The sequence below is a fragment of the Coffea arabica genome, chromosome 2c (genome assembly GCF_036785885.1).
Source record: "Coffea arabica cultivar ET-39 chromosome 2c, Coffea Arabica ET-39 HiFi, whole genome shotgun sequence".
Taxonomy (NCBI): domain Eukaryota; kingdom Viridiplantae; phylum Streptophyta; class Magnoliopsida; order Gentianales; family Rubiaceae; genus Coffea; species Coffea arabica.
The window spans coordinates 75628140-75643063 of NC_092312.1; the positions used below are offsets into that span (position 1 = coordinate 75628140).

Consider the following 14924-nt stretch of genomic DNA (forward strand, 5'->3'; position numbering starts at 1 on the left):
TTATGTATATATATGAATCTTTCAATCAATTTATTAATTTCCACCTTATATATATATACATTCATTATATATATATATATATAGATTCTCAACCTCAATAAATAAATGTGTACTTTTTTTGATTCAATTTCTAGTACACAATCTATCAAAGATATTTGCATTTCCTTTCTTGACCCAAAAAGAATAGAAAATATTAAAAAGGTACTAAATACTTGTTTTGATATGCAAAGGTTCAATTAATCCAAACCCAAGCTGTACAGTTGCCTCCCAGAATCGAATTAAGTACAACTAATGGATTGTGGTAATTAACCTCTCTATTCGTGAACCTATTAAACGTTGCTTGCCATTGGGCTTTGAACCACTAACCCATATTTGGTGCTAATACATAGGTTCAACTAAAAACCCATTCAACACTACTACTACTAATAACATACTAAAATAATACATATATATATATGTCCTGTTTCCTCCAAAAAAAAAAAAGGGGGGGGGGGGTGGGGTGGGGTGTGGGGGAGATGGGGAGAGAGCCTGTGGAACAGAATTTGAAATTTTTTGATCCGTCCGAGAGACCTATAAATGCTAGATAGAACACCCAACCCAAATGAGTGAGACTCCTTGACTAAAGAAACCTTTCAAGAGCAACATCTCCTCCTCTTCTTTCTCCTCGCATTCCACCACTGAAGAAGGAAGGTTAGGATATACTACTATTCCTTGGATTTCATCGTATCAAACAATCAACTTCTGAATTTGTTCATTTGAAGAATTTGTCATGATCCCTTAGATTTTGTTTCTATAGTTCTGTACATAACGAAGATCCTGAAAATCCCAAAACCATGAAAGATGTAGAATCTGCTAGGATTTTGTTACACTCCATGAAGAACCAAAGTTCCATTCTTGGTTGGCTGACAAAACTCATGGTGTCCGTGATTCTCGTTTCCTTCATCACCTGCGTTATTTACTACATAAAGTTATTGTGCCCCTTAGCCATATACATCGAGACCCCTCTTCACATCCATGATCTAGAAAAATCTTCATCATCATCATCGTCATCGTCTCTGCAGACACAATCTTACTCTAGTCAAAACAAGTCGAACGTCAGAGGAGTACAAGAGTCAGAAAACCCTGGAAAAACGCAGCTCCATCACATTGTTTTCGGCATTGCAGCTTCATCCCATCTATGGAGTCAACGAAAGAACTACGTAAAATTATGGTGGAGGCCGGGGGAGACGAGAGGGTTTGTTTGGCTCGACAAGACCGTAAGTACAGGTACTGAGGATGACAATTCTCTTCCGACCTTAAAACTGTCGAGCGACACCACCAAATTCAGGTACAAGAATACGGAAGGTGATCGATCAGCATTACGTTTAACCCGGATTGTATCCGAAACATTAAGGCTGGGATTGGAGGATGTTAGGTGGATTGTGATGGGGGATGACGATACATTCTTTGTTGCTGATAATCTTGTTGGAGTTTTATCCAAGTATGATCATAATCAGTTCTATTATATTGGTAGCAACTCAGAGAGCCATTTGCAGAACATTAGATTTTCGTACAACATGGCTTATGGTGGTGGAGGCTTTGCCATAAGCTATCCCTTGGCCAAAGCTCTGGAAAAAATTCAGGACAATTGCATACAAAGGTACCCGGAATTGTACGGGTCAGATGATAGAGTCCATGCTTGTTTGGCTGAACTTGGAGTCCCCCTGACCAAGGAGCTTGGATTTCACCAGGTTTTTTTTTTTCCCCCTTCAACTTTCAAGAAGTTTTTCTGGTTTTTCTGTCTGTTTGATTAGTTGTACATTTCTTTTTCTTTTGTGCTTTGTTTCCATTAGATTAATTTTATGGCTACAACCATTGTTTTCTTTTTTTTTTTTTAATCTTCGTCGGACTAGCTAGCCTAGTCCAGAATGGTTGTTACAGATCAATTTTGTTCTCGACTTTTTACGTTTATCCTAGTATGGCATGGCATTTATTTCATCGTTATTGTCTCTTAGCAACCATATTAATTTAGGTGAAGTCCGATTTATTGCTGAGTTAGATGAATTAATGAGTTAAGGTTAATTAATACATTACAGTTAATTTAGAATTTCAAGAAAACGCAGGATCATAAGATAAGGGATTTGAGTTTCAAACACAATGGATGGAAACGATTTATGGTTGAAATTAATCTCCTTAATTTAAAATTGAAAGTTGGTAAGATTTTGAAATTGTAGAGGGATCGATCCATGGATGAATTGGTGGGATAAGTACCATATACAAGTTATGAATTGGTAGGGCAAGTGTAACACAAGAATTCATCATAACGCAATTAAGGGTGTCAAGAAATGTCAAAAAAACACTTGCAAAAATCTTGAAATTTGTAGATATATAGGTCAAGTCAAGTTCGTCATCATTTCTGCTATGAACCAACCAGGTGGGTGTGGGTGGCTTGGGTGCGCCTAAACACTAAACACAAAATTTCAGATACACATATCATGCATCGGTATGATTAAGTGAACTTGCTCCAATAGTTGTCTGTTGGATATTAATAGATTATCTAAAGGGGCCGGGGCTGATTAGATATAATAGTTAATGCATGATGAAATAGGAGCTTTAATTGAAATTCAGGTGAACAACCCCTGATCCTGTTTGCCTTTTGCTGGCAACCCAAAATTAGATGAAAACAAAAGTCAGATTTTGTATGATTTTGAAAGACCAAGCTAGAAGATTAGACCATATACAGATGCGGTCAACCAACTGCTGTTCGTTCTTACTTCTTTGTGGTTAACTTAGTTAAAACTCTCTCTCTCTCTATACATTTTGTGCAACAGTTCGACTTGTTTGGCAATGTCTTTGGCATCTTGGCAGCACATCCAATCGCACCCCTAGTCTCTCTCCACCATCTAGACTTGATTCTGCCCATCTTCCCAAATGTAAACCAAGTTGAAGCGTTGCAGAGACTGAAGGTGCCAATGGAACTGGACTCTGCAGCGCTAGCGCAGCAATCAATATGCTATGACAATGCTAGAAACTGGACTATTTCGGTCTCATGGGGTTACGCTGTCCAGATTATCCGGGGTGTCGTCACCCCGAGGGAGATGGAATTGCCAGCAAGAAGCTTTGTCAACTGGTACAAAAGGGCTGACGAAACTGGATTCACCTTCAACACTCGATCTCTCAACAAAAATTCTTGCCAGAGACCCGCGGTATATACACTGTCTGCCGCTCATTACAATCCTTTGACCAATCAAACTGTTAGCCAATATGTCTACTACAAAAAATCAGGTCATCAGTGTGAATGGAAGATGGCTGATCCTTCACAAATTCGTAAGGTGGAAGTTTATAAGAAGCCTAATCCGTTCCTTTGGGATAAGGTATGTATGCATTATTCCCTTGGTTTTAGTTTTATTATAATGCATGCTAAATCACAACTCTGCGCTGGTGTTGACCTATCAAGTTCTCATTAGTTTTTTTTTTTTTTTCCATTTTTGAGCAGTCTCGTAGAAGAAATTGCTGCAGACTTTTGCCTTCAGAAAAGAAAGATACCATGATAATTGATGTTGGTGAATGTGTAGAAGACGAAATCATTGAAATGTATAGCAGGATATGAACTAAACAACTTTGTTACTATTGTTTTCACTTGCTGTGGTGGTGATCCCAACACTCGATACGTCGGCATGCAAGTGCATATAATGTTTTACATTAATGGCTCGAGACAAGATCCTTCCCAAGTGTGAAAAAAAAAAAAAAAAAAAAGGGGGGGTGGGATGAAAAATGAATTTTTGTAAGTTTACATATAGTTCTTTTCCTAGTCAACACAAGGCCCCAAATATGTATTTCTGCTTTTTTTTTTTTTCGAAGACGATAAACCTAATCTATCCTATCCTATACTAAGGGGAAGGGGTGGGCCTAAGGAGACCCAGGAATAAGTCGGAGGGGATTAAACCACCACCGGACTAGACGGGTGCACAGCACACCCACCTGAATTTTTTTCAGAGACAAGCACACTCTTACCTCCCACCCCACCAAAGAGGTGGTATGTATTTCTGCTAGATTGGTATGCTTTTCATGTTTGCAAAAGTTGAAATCAACTTCCAGATCCAGTTTCGGTAATTAGGTGGGTGAGTAAACCTTTTTTTTTTTGGCCATTAAAGCATATCAATTTGGGGAAAAATATGTTGCTATTATGTTTTTTTAATTCAGTTCTTTCTACACATTAAGAGGCCCCTGAAGTGAATAAGTTTCTGTTTGCAACGAATCTCGACTTGGGATTTTCCAAACTCCACAGGGTCCTAAGTTAGATACTCTCCTAACCGTCCAATCAATCAAAGTTTATCTCCGATGTCGCTCTAGTGTGGATTAAAATCTAGGGTAAATTACCTTTTATTTCTATATAGTTAGATACTTTACTGCATAAACTCTTATGATTAAAAAAACCTACATATAGTTCTCTCGTGATTTGAGTTAAAGTGTCACCATCAATTTATTCGTTAAAACTAACGATCAATAGTAAAAAATTAAAGTCAAACTAATAAATTGGCAAATTCACCATTTCACTGCATTTTTTTCTTTTTTGTCCTTTTCTTTCTCTCTTTTTTTTTTTTTGGGAAAAGAAGAGATGATTTTGAAAATTTATACATTAACCTACAAAATCTTAATTTTCTCTGAATACAAAAGAGATGGAAGGGAAATAAAAAATAAATAAGAAACAAAAAATATGAAAGGGAAATATAAAACAAATAAAAAAGAAACAATGAATACCAAATCTTTTTTTACTACAAATATCACTATAAGTTTTTAAACCAAATCTTTAATGGTATTTTCTATTTCGTATTGAATAAATCTTATATACACTATTACTGCTGAATCTATGATACATGTGCAAAAATTGAATTTTAAATTCAAAATTTGCAAAATTGTCATCCATCCAAAACAGACAATATGCACATTGTTAGTGTAAGAAAGATCAATCTTTTCCTATTTATCTATTTTTATTTCAATTTCTTCATTTTTTATGTTTGGAGGAAAAAAAGAAGTAACAAAGGGGTAAATTTATCGATTTATTAGTTTGATTTTGACTTTTTACTATTGATCGTTAGTTTTAACGGAAAAACTAAGGATAACATGTTAATTCAAACCATGAGAGCGTCATATGTAGGTTTTTAAACCATAAGAGAATTGTATGATAAAACACCAAACTACTGGAGGATAAAAGGTAATTTATCCTAAAATCTAATTGGTATAACACACAGCAGGAAGAGTTTTTCCCCTTCGAGAAGCAGAAACTGAGCTTCTCAGCACCAATTAATGTTTGTTAGATGATCAACTGGTAAATGTGAGCATGTGGTCCAAGCCCGGAATACAAACCAGCCTATATTGATGATAATAAGCAGAATTAAAAATAGGAATTGTTCTTAAGACAACTTTTGTGCCATCCAAACCAGCCCATATTGATGATAAATCTGATCATTTATAGCCTAATCAGTAATCAAGTCCTCATGGTGTCCGTTAAGCAGACCAAGTCTTCGAGAACTATATACATTTCTTGGAGCGTTGACCAACCAAACTCACTTCCCCTGGCTCTTTGATGAGGTAAAGTTTTCAAATTATGCTTTTCTAGAACCCGAAGTCTGTTCATTTTGGTTGCCATTATAATACATTTCTCGAACTATTCTATTGATTTTGTTCATTACCTACACCCATCATTATCTTAACTACCTTCGTTTTTCTGCCAAAACCCTCTGCTAGGCCTCAGAATTTGCTTCAGTAAAGCCATTTTTGGGACATTCCAGTGCTCGACATGCCTGCAAGTTACCACCAGATAGGTTAGCAGATGATCAAGCTAAATATCAAGAAACTGTGCCCAGAAGTAATACATACCGGCATACTTTTCCAGATTCCTTGCTGAAATAATATTCCGTGTAACCAGTTGCTGCAACACAACCAGCGTAAAAACAAGTAAAACCAACTGCAAACGTGCTCGTAAGCGTATAACGATGTCCTTGTTACTATAACTTTCATCTTGAATAAACTTGCAGAAAATAAGTCATATTTGCAGTGTCACATAAGCACCTTAAGATACCTGAAAGAATTGGCTTCCATGGAAATGACATAATGCAGCTGAAACGCCAGTGTCCGATGCCTTTTTCCTGCACCCAAAAGAATTCCATATGAACAGTTTGTAACCCTCCAGCGTAGATAACTTGTGCACACTCGCCCATTTAACTTCTTCAGATGCTTAGCTGACCTCAACGTCCTCCCACTTCATAAGTTTCATGTTCGACTGCGCAAGAAGGGAACCAAAATTCGTACAATTCCTTTTGAACCGTCGCAAGCCTTTGAAAGAACCTGCTGGATCTGCAAATTCACAGTCTTCTTCATATGCATCAAGTGTCAGGTTTCCTGAGCACAAACACGAAGAACAAGCAGTTATGAAATTGAGCTTTTATGTGTATTTATTGCTTGAGCATGCTACTATTCCCTTCCTTGAGAAATTAACCTGGTTCTTTACCAATTAAGAGCAAGAGTGGGATCACATAATGCCATCCCTTCATTTAAGCAAATACCTAGTATTCACTTTGGCTAACTTCTTCATCCCCAAGTTATTGTTCTATTAGAAAATGGTCCGTTGTATTCATGTCAATGTGAAAATGAGGATTTTGGAGAAAACTTACAAAGATTAGAGCTTTTGAGGGGATCTTTCAGCCCAAAACAAAATCTTGATGGCCAAATCCACAGAAAACATACATGTCAGGTACCATCTTAATGATTAATTTGCTCAACTAATGTCTCTAGTGTCTAGTATAACTTTTATTTACCAACTGAACAAAATTCAAACTCTAATTTCATGAATACAAACAAGTCTTTGAAACGGTTGAAGCACGTAATCGGGAATCAAACTCGAAAATACCAGCGCTGAGTGACGTGATTTTGAAGAATGTGAAATAGATAAATAAGTAAATAAACACACTGGTACTTGACAAGTTGGATTCAGAATTGAACCTGTAACAAAGTAGGATCTCTGAAAATCATCTTTAATAGCTTCCACAATTGAGTTGCGATCAGTTATTCCGGACCTATCAAGAGCTAGCTCTGACGTTCCTTGCGGGGCTTCAACATTTTTTGGAGGACGTACAAAAGAAGCAGCAATGCCTAGGAGTTCAGAGCCGTACCATGCCATCTTCAGCAGCAAATTTTCAGGTTCGGATTCTTGACTAGAGGAAGAGGATGAAGTGTTGCTTGTGTTCTTCAAATTACATTGCAATTTGTACGTCTTTTGGCGATGAAAGGACCTGTATGCATCGGGGAAACTAACATGGTGATGATGAGTGTAGAGCTTGGAAGAGATGGAAGCAGTAGAGAAGAGAGTTGCCATGTGGTTTCGGGAGAAGGTTTCCTGGGAAAAATTCTTTGTCCGATGATACGCGGCTGAGAATTGGACCTATGCCCATGGGTTGCCTCTGGCTTTAAATATCTTTGCCTTGAAATGAATGCCAGCCATAAATTTTTGGGATAATTATACAAACCTCCCCTGAGATTTCTAACAATTGCACTCACCTCCCTTCAGGTTTGAATAATTACACTAAGCTCCCTTCGTATAGTAAAATGACTATAATATCTTTCACTTATAAATAATTCTTACAAAAAAAAAAATACTCCTACAAGTACAACTAGTCTTTCATTATAAAGCAACAGTTATCACACAAAATAAACTCTTATTCTCTCTTCAACTCTCTCTCCTACCTTCATTCTCCTACACCTCATAATCCACTATTTTTCCGTAATTGCCATCTACATAACCATCTAATACATCTCGAATCCTCATTATTATGGAAATAGATCCTTTTTCCCTTTGTTGTTTTCCTTTTTTTGTAAGTGTTATTGAATTGAAATTGCCAAATGACAAGTTGCTCAATCAGATTTGTTGTCAAACTAAATGAAGGTGAAAAGGATGGTGGTGATACAAAATATAGACAAGAAAATAAAAGTGATAGCTAAAAAGGGAACATGGATTGAGGAATGTTACATTATTATGCCAATTGTGTAAAAAAGAATTTTGGGATATAAAAAGTGCAATCAGATTTGCCTAAAGACATGGGATATGGTCTCCTGTGTTGCTTTTGGTTGCTCCGTGATGGTATTTTTGTTGGGTTAGATTATTTTAGCATCAACAAGGTTGCAACCATTTAGATTGAGTTTGGATAGCGACATTGATCAATTCAAGCACTGAGTTTAGGCCAAAAAAAAAAAAGTGACTAAAAATTAGGTTGAATACAAACTTTAATTGTCACAGTTGATTTGCATGGGAAGTTTTAGAGAGATATTAGTAGGTTGTCAAAATTATGAGAATATGGGGATTAAGTTGAAGTGGTTTATTGAGTTCATTACAATGGTGGTTATGTTGTTTACAATAGTTGCAATATATAAGAAATTTATTAGTGAGTTTTTCCCCTTTCTAAGTAACAAAAGAGTATTTTGGGATTTTTTAGAACAAATTTAACATATTGGGTGTATATTGTTACTGAAATGCTAATCGTAGGGGATGAAATTATTCCTAATCTATATTGATTTGAAATGCATCTGAAATTATCCCTAAATTTTTTCCTCTATTAATGTAATCATCGACCACTAGAATTTTTGTTTTCCTGTTCATAAGAGAATTGTGCCGTCGCTGCTAGTAATTCAAAAGATGTAGACCGTCTAGAAATTTCACAAATTCAAGGGCTCCGTAACCAAAGGACACGTACAACAAGAACTGGGCAAAGGGTAGAGGGGAACTGGAGAATATATAATGAGCAGAAATGCTCTAGTCTCCCTGGGGAATCCAAGCAAGCTCATGTTTCTTGCTCTCGTGTTCCTCAAAGATTCTTTATGGAAAAGGACATCCAAAAATGATTCTTGATGGAAACAATTGGAACGTCTTTTTGGCAAATAACTGGCTAAATTTAAGTGCTCAATGAACAAGGAATCAACCCATAGAATCCCAGTAAACTTTCAAAATACTATCAACCCAAAAATGCAAGGCACCTCGCAACCCAAACTTAAAAATGCAGTTATTGACATGTGCCTTAAAAAGCGTAGAATTTGAAGATAAACAGAAGAATGCAATTAAGATATTACTAAATACCACATACTTAGGTTTTGGAACGGATTGGCAGCATGTCTTCTTCATGGTTCATTCAAATTTGAGTTTTAAGAGTTATTTCCGTTAGCTGATATATCTGCTCTGACTATGTATTATAGCACACAAATGTCATCAACTATTTGACAAAGTGCGATTATACAGAGTAAATAAAAGCTCTCAACAGATGCATGCCCATATACATGGGAAGAATGGAGGCAAACGCCAAAACTAATGCCCCAGTGAGTGAACGACTATACTGTTCATTTGCCGGATAGTCCACTTGTAGTTTTTGTAGCATTAGCAATATAGTCCACTTATAGTTACATTGCAGATTACTTCAGGATATGGATACAGATCGATGCTGCACGTGAATAATTGATAATACTGCTGGAAATCGAGGATATAATTAGCCCCTTACAAATCTTTACAAACCCTCCCCGGCCTAACAGCTGACCTCTGAAGTTTCCAAGTGCCTATCACATCAAGATGGAAAATACTAGCAAACACCAAAAGAATTTCCTTTCACAAGTTCCGTCCATTTCATTTCAATTCAATTCGACCACTCCATTTGCATCAGCATAAAGATTACTTGTTTCTTGAATCCTAGAAGTAAACACTGTAATTTCAATCTACTCTCCCAAGGCAGAAGCCCGTAGTGTGTATGCTTAGTCAGTGTTAAACTCCCTGCACAAAAGTGAGTCAATGCATCATTCTATATTTACATTAAAAGCCTCTGCATGACAATTCCTCTTCAGTCTCATACTAGCATATCATTTCAATGGCACCAGGTAATATGCAAAACTTCCTGGGAAGGAACCCCAAATATTCCCCATCAGACTGAACATAAATGCTGTCACTTGGAATGATCTCCTCAACTTCAATTGATTGTACGCTGCACGAGAAAGCAATTCTATAAGTATATTGCTCACTTATAGCACTAGCAAGATATACTGACGTTCAAACAGCTAATGTGTTGGAAAGCAGATATAGCCCAGAACAATTGCATTTCAAACACAAACATTCACTTGGTTGGTTGCTGAACTGGAAGCTTATGCTTAACAAACTACTGGCTATCAAAAGAATGGAAAAGGTTAATCGTGTCTTTCGCATTTCTAGCCGTTTAGATAGTAGGTGGACCATACAGCTATACAGGATTGTCTCAGACCATTTTCATGTTTGATATTCCAAACCTGCCAATTATTGTCAGCCATGTATGTAACTAAGAAAAACTACATAAATGTAATGAATACCTACACAAGCATCGAAAGCAATTAGCAACTTTCTTCAAAGAGCAGATTCAAACCTTCGTGAAAATACATTTTTCACTGATAAGTGTGTCCCGTTATACAGCTTATGCAGATTGAGAATGAAGTCATGCCATCTGAAGTCCTGAAGGATGACCACCTACAGATGAAAGTCAAAGTGGAATTCTATGCTGTCAATAGTAAATTCATATGTTATCAAGTACCAACAAAAAATGAAATCACTTGTTCACTACACCTCAAAATTCCCAGAGGATGGGTCTGCATTTGGAGCAATCTTCATTCCACCACCAAAGTATTTTGCATTTCCAACACAAAGGGCTGTTACCTGGGAACATACTTCCCATTCACCTCCATCAACCTAGATCAACAAATTGAACGAGTACAAACAGACGGAGACTCTTAAAAGGAAACACCTAAAATAATGGAAGAAACGTATAATGGATATTTGACAGTAAGAAAGGCATATAAACAGATTCCTTGTGCAAGGAAATACAACAGTATACCAACCTTGATCCTTAAATCCCTATTCTGGTGCCTAAAGAAAGCTTGCAAAGCACCAATAACATAACACAAGTTTCCAAACTTCTTGTATCTTGATGCATAATAACCTGCCTTTGCACTTCTGCAAATTATTCAGGGCATCAACGAATCACCACTGAGATTTTCATATTAAACAGTTCATATGATTAGTCATCCTTACAAATGAATATCAGCCTCATTTATAAAGTAATGAGGATCCCCACTTTCTCCACTAATAACTCCGACATCAATCCGAGATCTGAGCCCTGAAGAACACACTTGTCATATGAGAAAGAGCGAAGATTGAAATTGGAGAAGTTAAATGATGCTAAATGGCGGGCACTAAAGAAAGTGAGAAGAGCAGAATACTGGCAGCCCAGATGAAAATTAGAACATCAAAGAAATATTTTCTCTAGCAAGTTTTACCTTTGGCAATTCGTTCAATGGCATCATGAGGATCATTTTTCCTGTTCAAACAGCAAAATAATGTACAGCAGCAGGTTAGTTTGAAGGATCTCAAAAAGAACTGCATACGGTAAAACCCAATCAATATGCTAGGAAGAAGCACCAACTGACCAGCCATATGTTCTGGCAAAATCAGATCCAGTCCCTAAAGGAATAAGCTGTAGAGAATGATAATAGTTAATCTCACAAATCTAGAGCAGACAAGTTACATTCAATACAAGTATATGAACTGGAAAATTCATGGTTAAAAGACCACAAAATGTTGAAATTTGACTCTGAAGCATGTTGATGTATAACTTACACCTAGAGCAGTTTTATGACTTGACTTTGGATCATGGCTAGCTACAGGCTCTCCACCCCAGAAGAAACCATTCACAACCTGCACATCATGAGATTTCAACAATTTCTACACTGATACTAAGATTTTTGTGGGCAGGTATCCCTGTCTTCTGCAAGGTGATACATTAAAGTAAAGAACAAATAGAATATTACGTCTTAAAAAACAAGTAAATGTAAATTGGAGTAAGCGACTGCTTGCGTACACCATGAAATGGGCTATATACTAGAGCTCACAAGGAATCACTTGACTCATAAAAATTATAGTAGTTAACTGAAACAAATCTTCAGGACACGGTACACAACAATTTTCTTTTTTCAGGTAAAAAACAGAAACAAGATCACTCATTTAGATAGTGTTGATAAATGAAAGAAAAAAAACGAGAAAAACTTTGTTGTTCTAATGTATATGCTGCATCCAGGACACCTGTTTTATTAATTATAGTTAGTGACCTTTTTCAAAAATGGCAATCAACTTCTAAGACTACAATTTTATTATGAATCTTTAGTATTCTGGACAATTAGGTGCTCATGGTTTAAGCGGTCAAAATCTAGCACATGCTCAAAGCTCTTCTGCATTTTCTCCTTTACAATAAAAGGGGACATGGGTCTTGAAGGTTTAAAGGAGGTTGATTCCTTTGGCAAGTTACCAAAGTTTTCAACATATTCACATGCAGATAATAATAGGTCCAGAGTCCTATAAGAAGTGGATAGAGACACACCTCATGCAGAGTTCCATCACCACCAACAGCAACCACAGCCTGGGCACCCTCACGAATAGCCTGGAAATACAGATAATGTTATAGAGGACATTCTGTTTGGTGTCAGACTTAGAGCATTAAGAATCAAGAAGCTTACCTCCCTCGTTATGTCAATAGCATGACAAGGTCCCGAAGTCAAAGACTCACATATCTGCTAGAGAAACAAATATTTCTATTTAAATAGTAGAGCCATAGAACATATTCAAGAATATCTATAAGCCACAGCACAGAAACATTTAATGAAGCCGTGGTTGACATTTAGCTTCAAATACATGCTCTACAAACAAGCCTAACATTTCCCACAACATTATGTTGAATGCACCCATTAATCTTGTCAACCGAATCCAGATTACTTTAACAACCAGCTGCCAAGCAATCGCAATTGACATCAAATGCAGGGAAAGTATATCAATGATCTTCTTTCCTTCCAAATGATTACTTTTCCCAAATTTCAAGAAAAAACAATGAAATGTCAAATTTAAACCATCCCCAAACTCAATTTGACTGCAACTATGCATCACTTGTCTACTTTTGCAACATTTTATGAGCAAGCAACAGCTTAATTGCACTTGAATGAATTCAACTTTAAAATGCTGCCGCTATACAGCAATTCAAAATTTTAAAAAATCCAAATATTCGAAAAAGAAAGACTCACATTGCAATCGGAACCGAGGCGAGACGTGATGTAAGGTAGCAACTTTTTCCATTGCTCACCCGTTCGTCCATTAGAGCCTGCTCATTTCGAAATTCAAATTTAACTAAAAAATCAAATTTTTAACAGAAATACCACCCCTCCCCGGCGGGGGAGGAGGGGTGGGTGGGGGAAGGGAGGGTGGGACGAAGAGGGAGAGAGAGAGAGGGACCTCGAGGATTGACGACGAAGACCACGTCACGGAGGCGAGAGGAGGCGCTGCCAGCGAGAGAAATAGTACTGCGATCAGCTGCGGTGAGATCGGTGGCCAAGGGTTGCTCTGCTCTGATAAGGCAGGCCGGCTTTGCCATTGCCACGGTAGCTATGCCTTGAAATGCTAACATCTCTCGTAATTAATACTCTGATACAGGAAGATGCCACCACGCTTTAGCATTTACTAAACGTTACGAAATGTTTATATGCTCTCGTAATTAATTAATAGGGCAGGATTAATTTAAGTCTAATCCAACAAGACTTGAAGAACAACAAATTTGAATTAGGAATGGGAAGTGAGAGAACCAAACCAAATCTGAATTGACTCCTTCTGTTACTACTAGTTGTTTTTACAGCTTAGCTTCACATAGTAGGATCTTAGTTGTTTCATCCAAGACAAGGATTAGTTTTGGGATTACCGGCCAATTTAGGATTTTATGTATCCTTGAAACAAAAGATGTTGTAAATTTTATCCTTGCTATCTAGTAGGAGAGGAGGAGGTGGTGGTGGTGGAGGTGGGTGGCGGCTAATTTTTCCGGTGAAGTGCCAAGGCAGCCGTTTGAATTTTAAATCCTTGTCAATCCATTGAATATTCTTAGGGTCTGTTTGATAATATAAAAAAATATTAAATCTGAACTTTTTCACACATTCAAATATTTTGAATGCTTGATAAATAAAAATTCATTTGTTGAATTTGTTACGTAGTGCTGAACTTGTGTGTATTTTTTTCAGCATAAAAATCCTAACTGAATGCTTAATTCTAATAAGAATCAATAGAATTACTTCAACTACCTTATCTTATCTACCAAATCTAACCTTGTTTATTAATTATGTTCAAAATTCTTATATAATTAAACAACCTAATATTCTCTATCTAATGATTTTTTATTTCTCTTTTCTCCCTTTTGAATGACTTTCACTTATTCTCCATACTCCTCATATAATATAATTAATCTTTTATATTAATTTGATTTAAAAATAAATATTGCCATTTTCATACCTAACATTTTGAATTAATTAAATCATATGTTCTATTTTTTTTTTTTTTTGAATGAAAGGATATAAGGGCAAAATCATCAAATTTAACTTATTAAACATTCAGTTATAAATGTTCATCAAACAGTATAAATAGGTATAATATTAAAATTCAGACATTCATAAATTTTTTTTAGTGTTTAAAATTCAGCAAATTAATTGTTTCAATATTCAGAATTCAAACTTCAGATTCAGTTTTATCAAACAGAACCTTAGTAACAATATTGTTGTCGTCATTCGGTTGGGCCGCAAGATGTACTACTGAACTTGGTTGTTAAGAATTATGCTAGCATGTGGTAGTAATTTTCACCAACTTTGTGACTTTCCTTTGAAATTTTATATGATTGTCAACTGCTGCATTCCTTGTTTTCCAAATTTATAGCCTCCTTCACAACTTCATTGTATGGGTGTCACTGATGACCCCCGGAATTATTATGATAAAAACAAGTTAGGCATTAATCGCCAACTCTGAAGTGGAAATTTGCATTTGGCCCCCCTGGATTAGGTTTCATGACCTATTACTGACTTATCGACAT

At 36.5% G+C, this 14924-nt stretch overlaps 3 protein-coding genes across 7 annotated transcripts; 1 reads left to right on the forward strand and 2 right to left on the reverse strand.

Moving 5' to 3' along the window:
* Nucleotides 1-630: 630 nt before the first annotated feature.
* LOC113728111 (uncharacterized) lies at nt 631-3737 on the forward strand. Its single transcript, XM_027252616.2, has 3 exons — nt 631-1730; nt 2811-3353; nt 3476-3737. Exons 1-3 carry the CDS (start codon nt 834-836, stop codon nt 3587-3589), a joined length of 1554 nt encoding a protein of 517 aa, XP_027108417.2. The 5' UTR covers nt 631-833; the 3' UTR covers nt 3590-3737.
* A 1599-nt stretch (nt 3738-5336) lies between these two features.
* On the reverse strand, nt 5337-7414 carry LOC140004290 (uncharacterized). 3 transcript variants are annotated; one of them, XM_072076574.1, is made up of 5 exons: nt 6982-7414; nt 6227-6336; nt 6062-6128; nt 5860-5911; nt 5337-5783 (listed from the first exon to the last, which is right to left on the reverse strand). In XM_072076574.1, the coding sequence occupies exons 1-5, from the start codon at nt 7352-7354 to the stop codon at nt 5690-5692; spliced, it is 696 nt and encodes a 231-aa protein (XP_071932675.1). In that variant the 5' UTR covers nt 7355-7414; the 3' UTR covers nt 5337-5689. The 3 variants fall into 3 exon arrangements, with proteins under 3 accessions (XP_071932675.1, XP_071932673.1, XP_071932674.1); XM_072076572.1 differs by having other exon boundaries at nt 6227-6381; XM_072076573.1 differs by having other exon boundaries at nt 6052-6128; nt 6227-6381.
* Nucleotides 7415-9448: 2034 nt separating this feature from the next.
* On the reverse strand, nt 9449-13808 carry LOC113728113 (sphingoid long-chain bases kinase 2, mitochondrial-like). Of its 3 annotated transcripts, XM_072076575.1 has the most exons (13): nt 13665-13808; nt 13313-13501; nt 13105-13181; nt 12547-12603; nt 12411-12470; nt 11654-11731; nt 11464-11510; nt 11314-11354; nt 11069-11153; nt 10876-10990; nt 10604-10726; nt 10407-10507; nt 9449-9995 (listed from the first exon to the last, which is right to left on the reverse strand). In XM_072076575.1, the coding sequence occupies exons 2-13, from the start codon at nt 13482-13484 to the stop codon at nt 9866-9868; spliced, it is 1086 nt and encodes a 361-aa protein (XP_071932676.1). In that variant the 5' UTR covers nt 13485-13501; nt 13665-13808; the 3' UTR covers nt 9449-9865. The 3 variants fall into 3 exon arrangements, with proteins under 3 accessions (XP_071932676.1, XP_027108423.2, XP_027108424.2); XM_027252622.2 differs by lacking the exon at nt 13665-13808 and having other exon boundaries at nt 13313-13626; XM_027252623.2 differs by lacking the exon at nt 13665-13808 and having other exon boundaries at nt 12547-12600; nt 13313-13625.
* Between the last annotated feature and the right edge of the window lie 1116 nt (nt 13809-14924).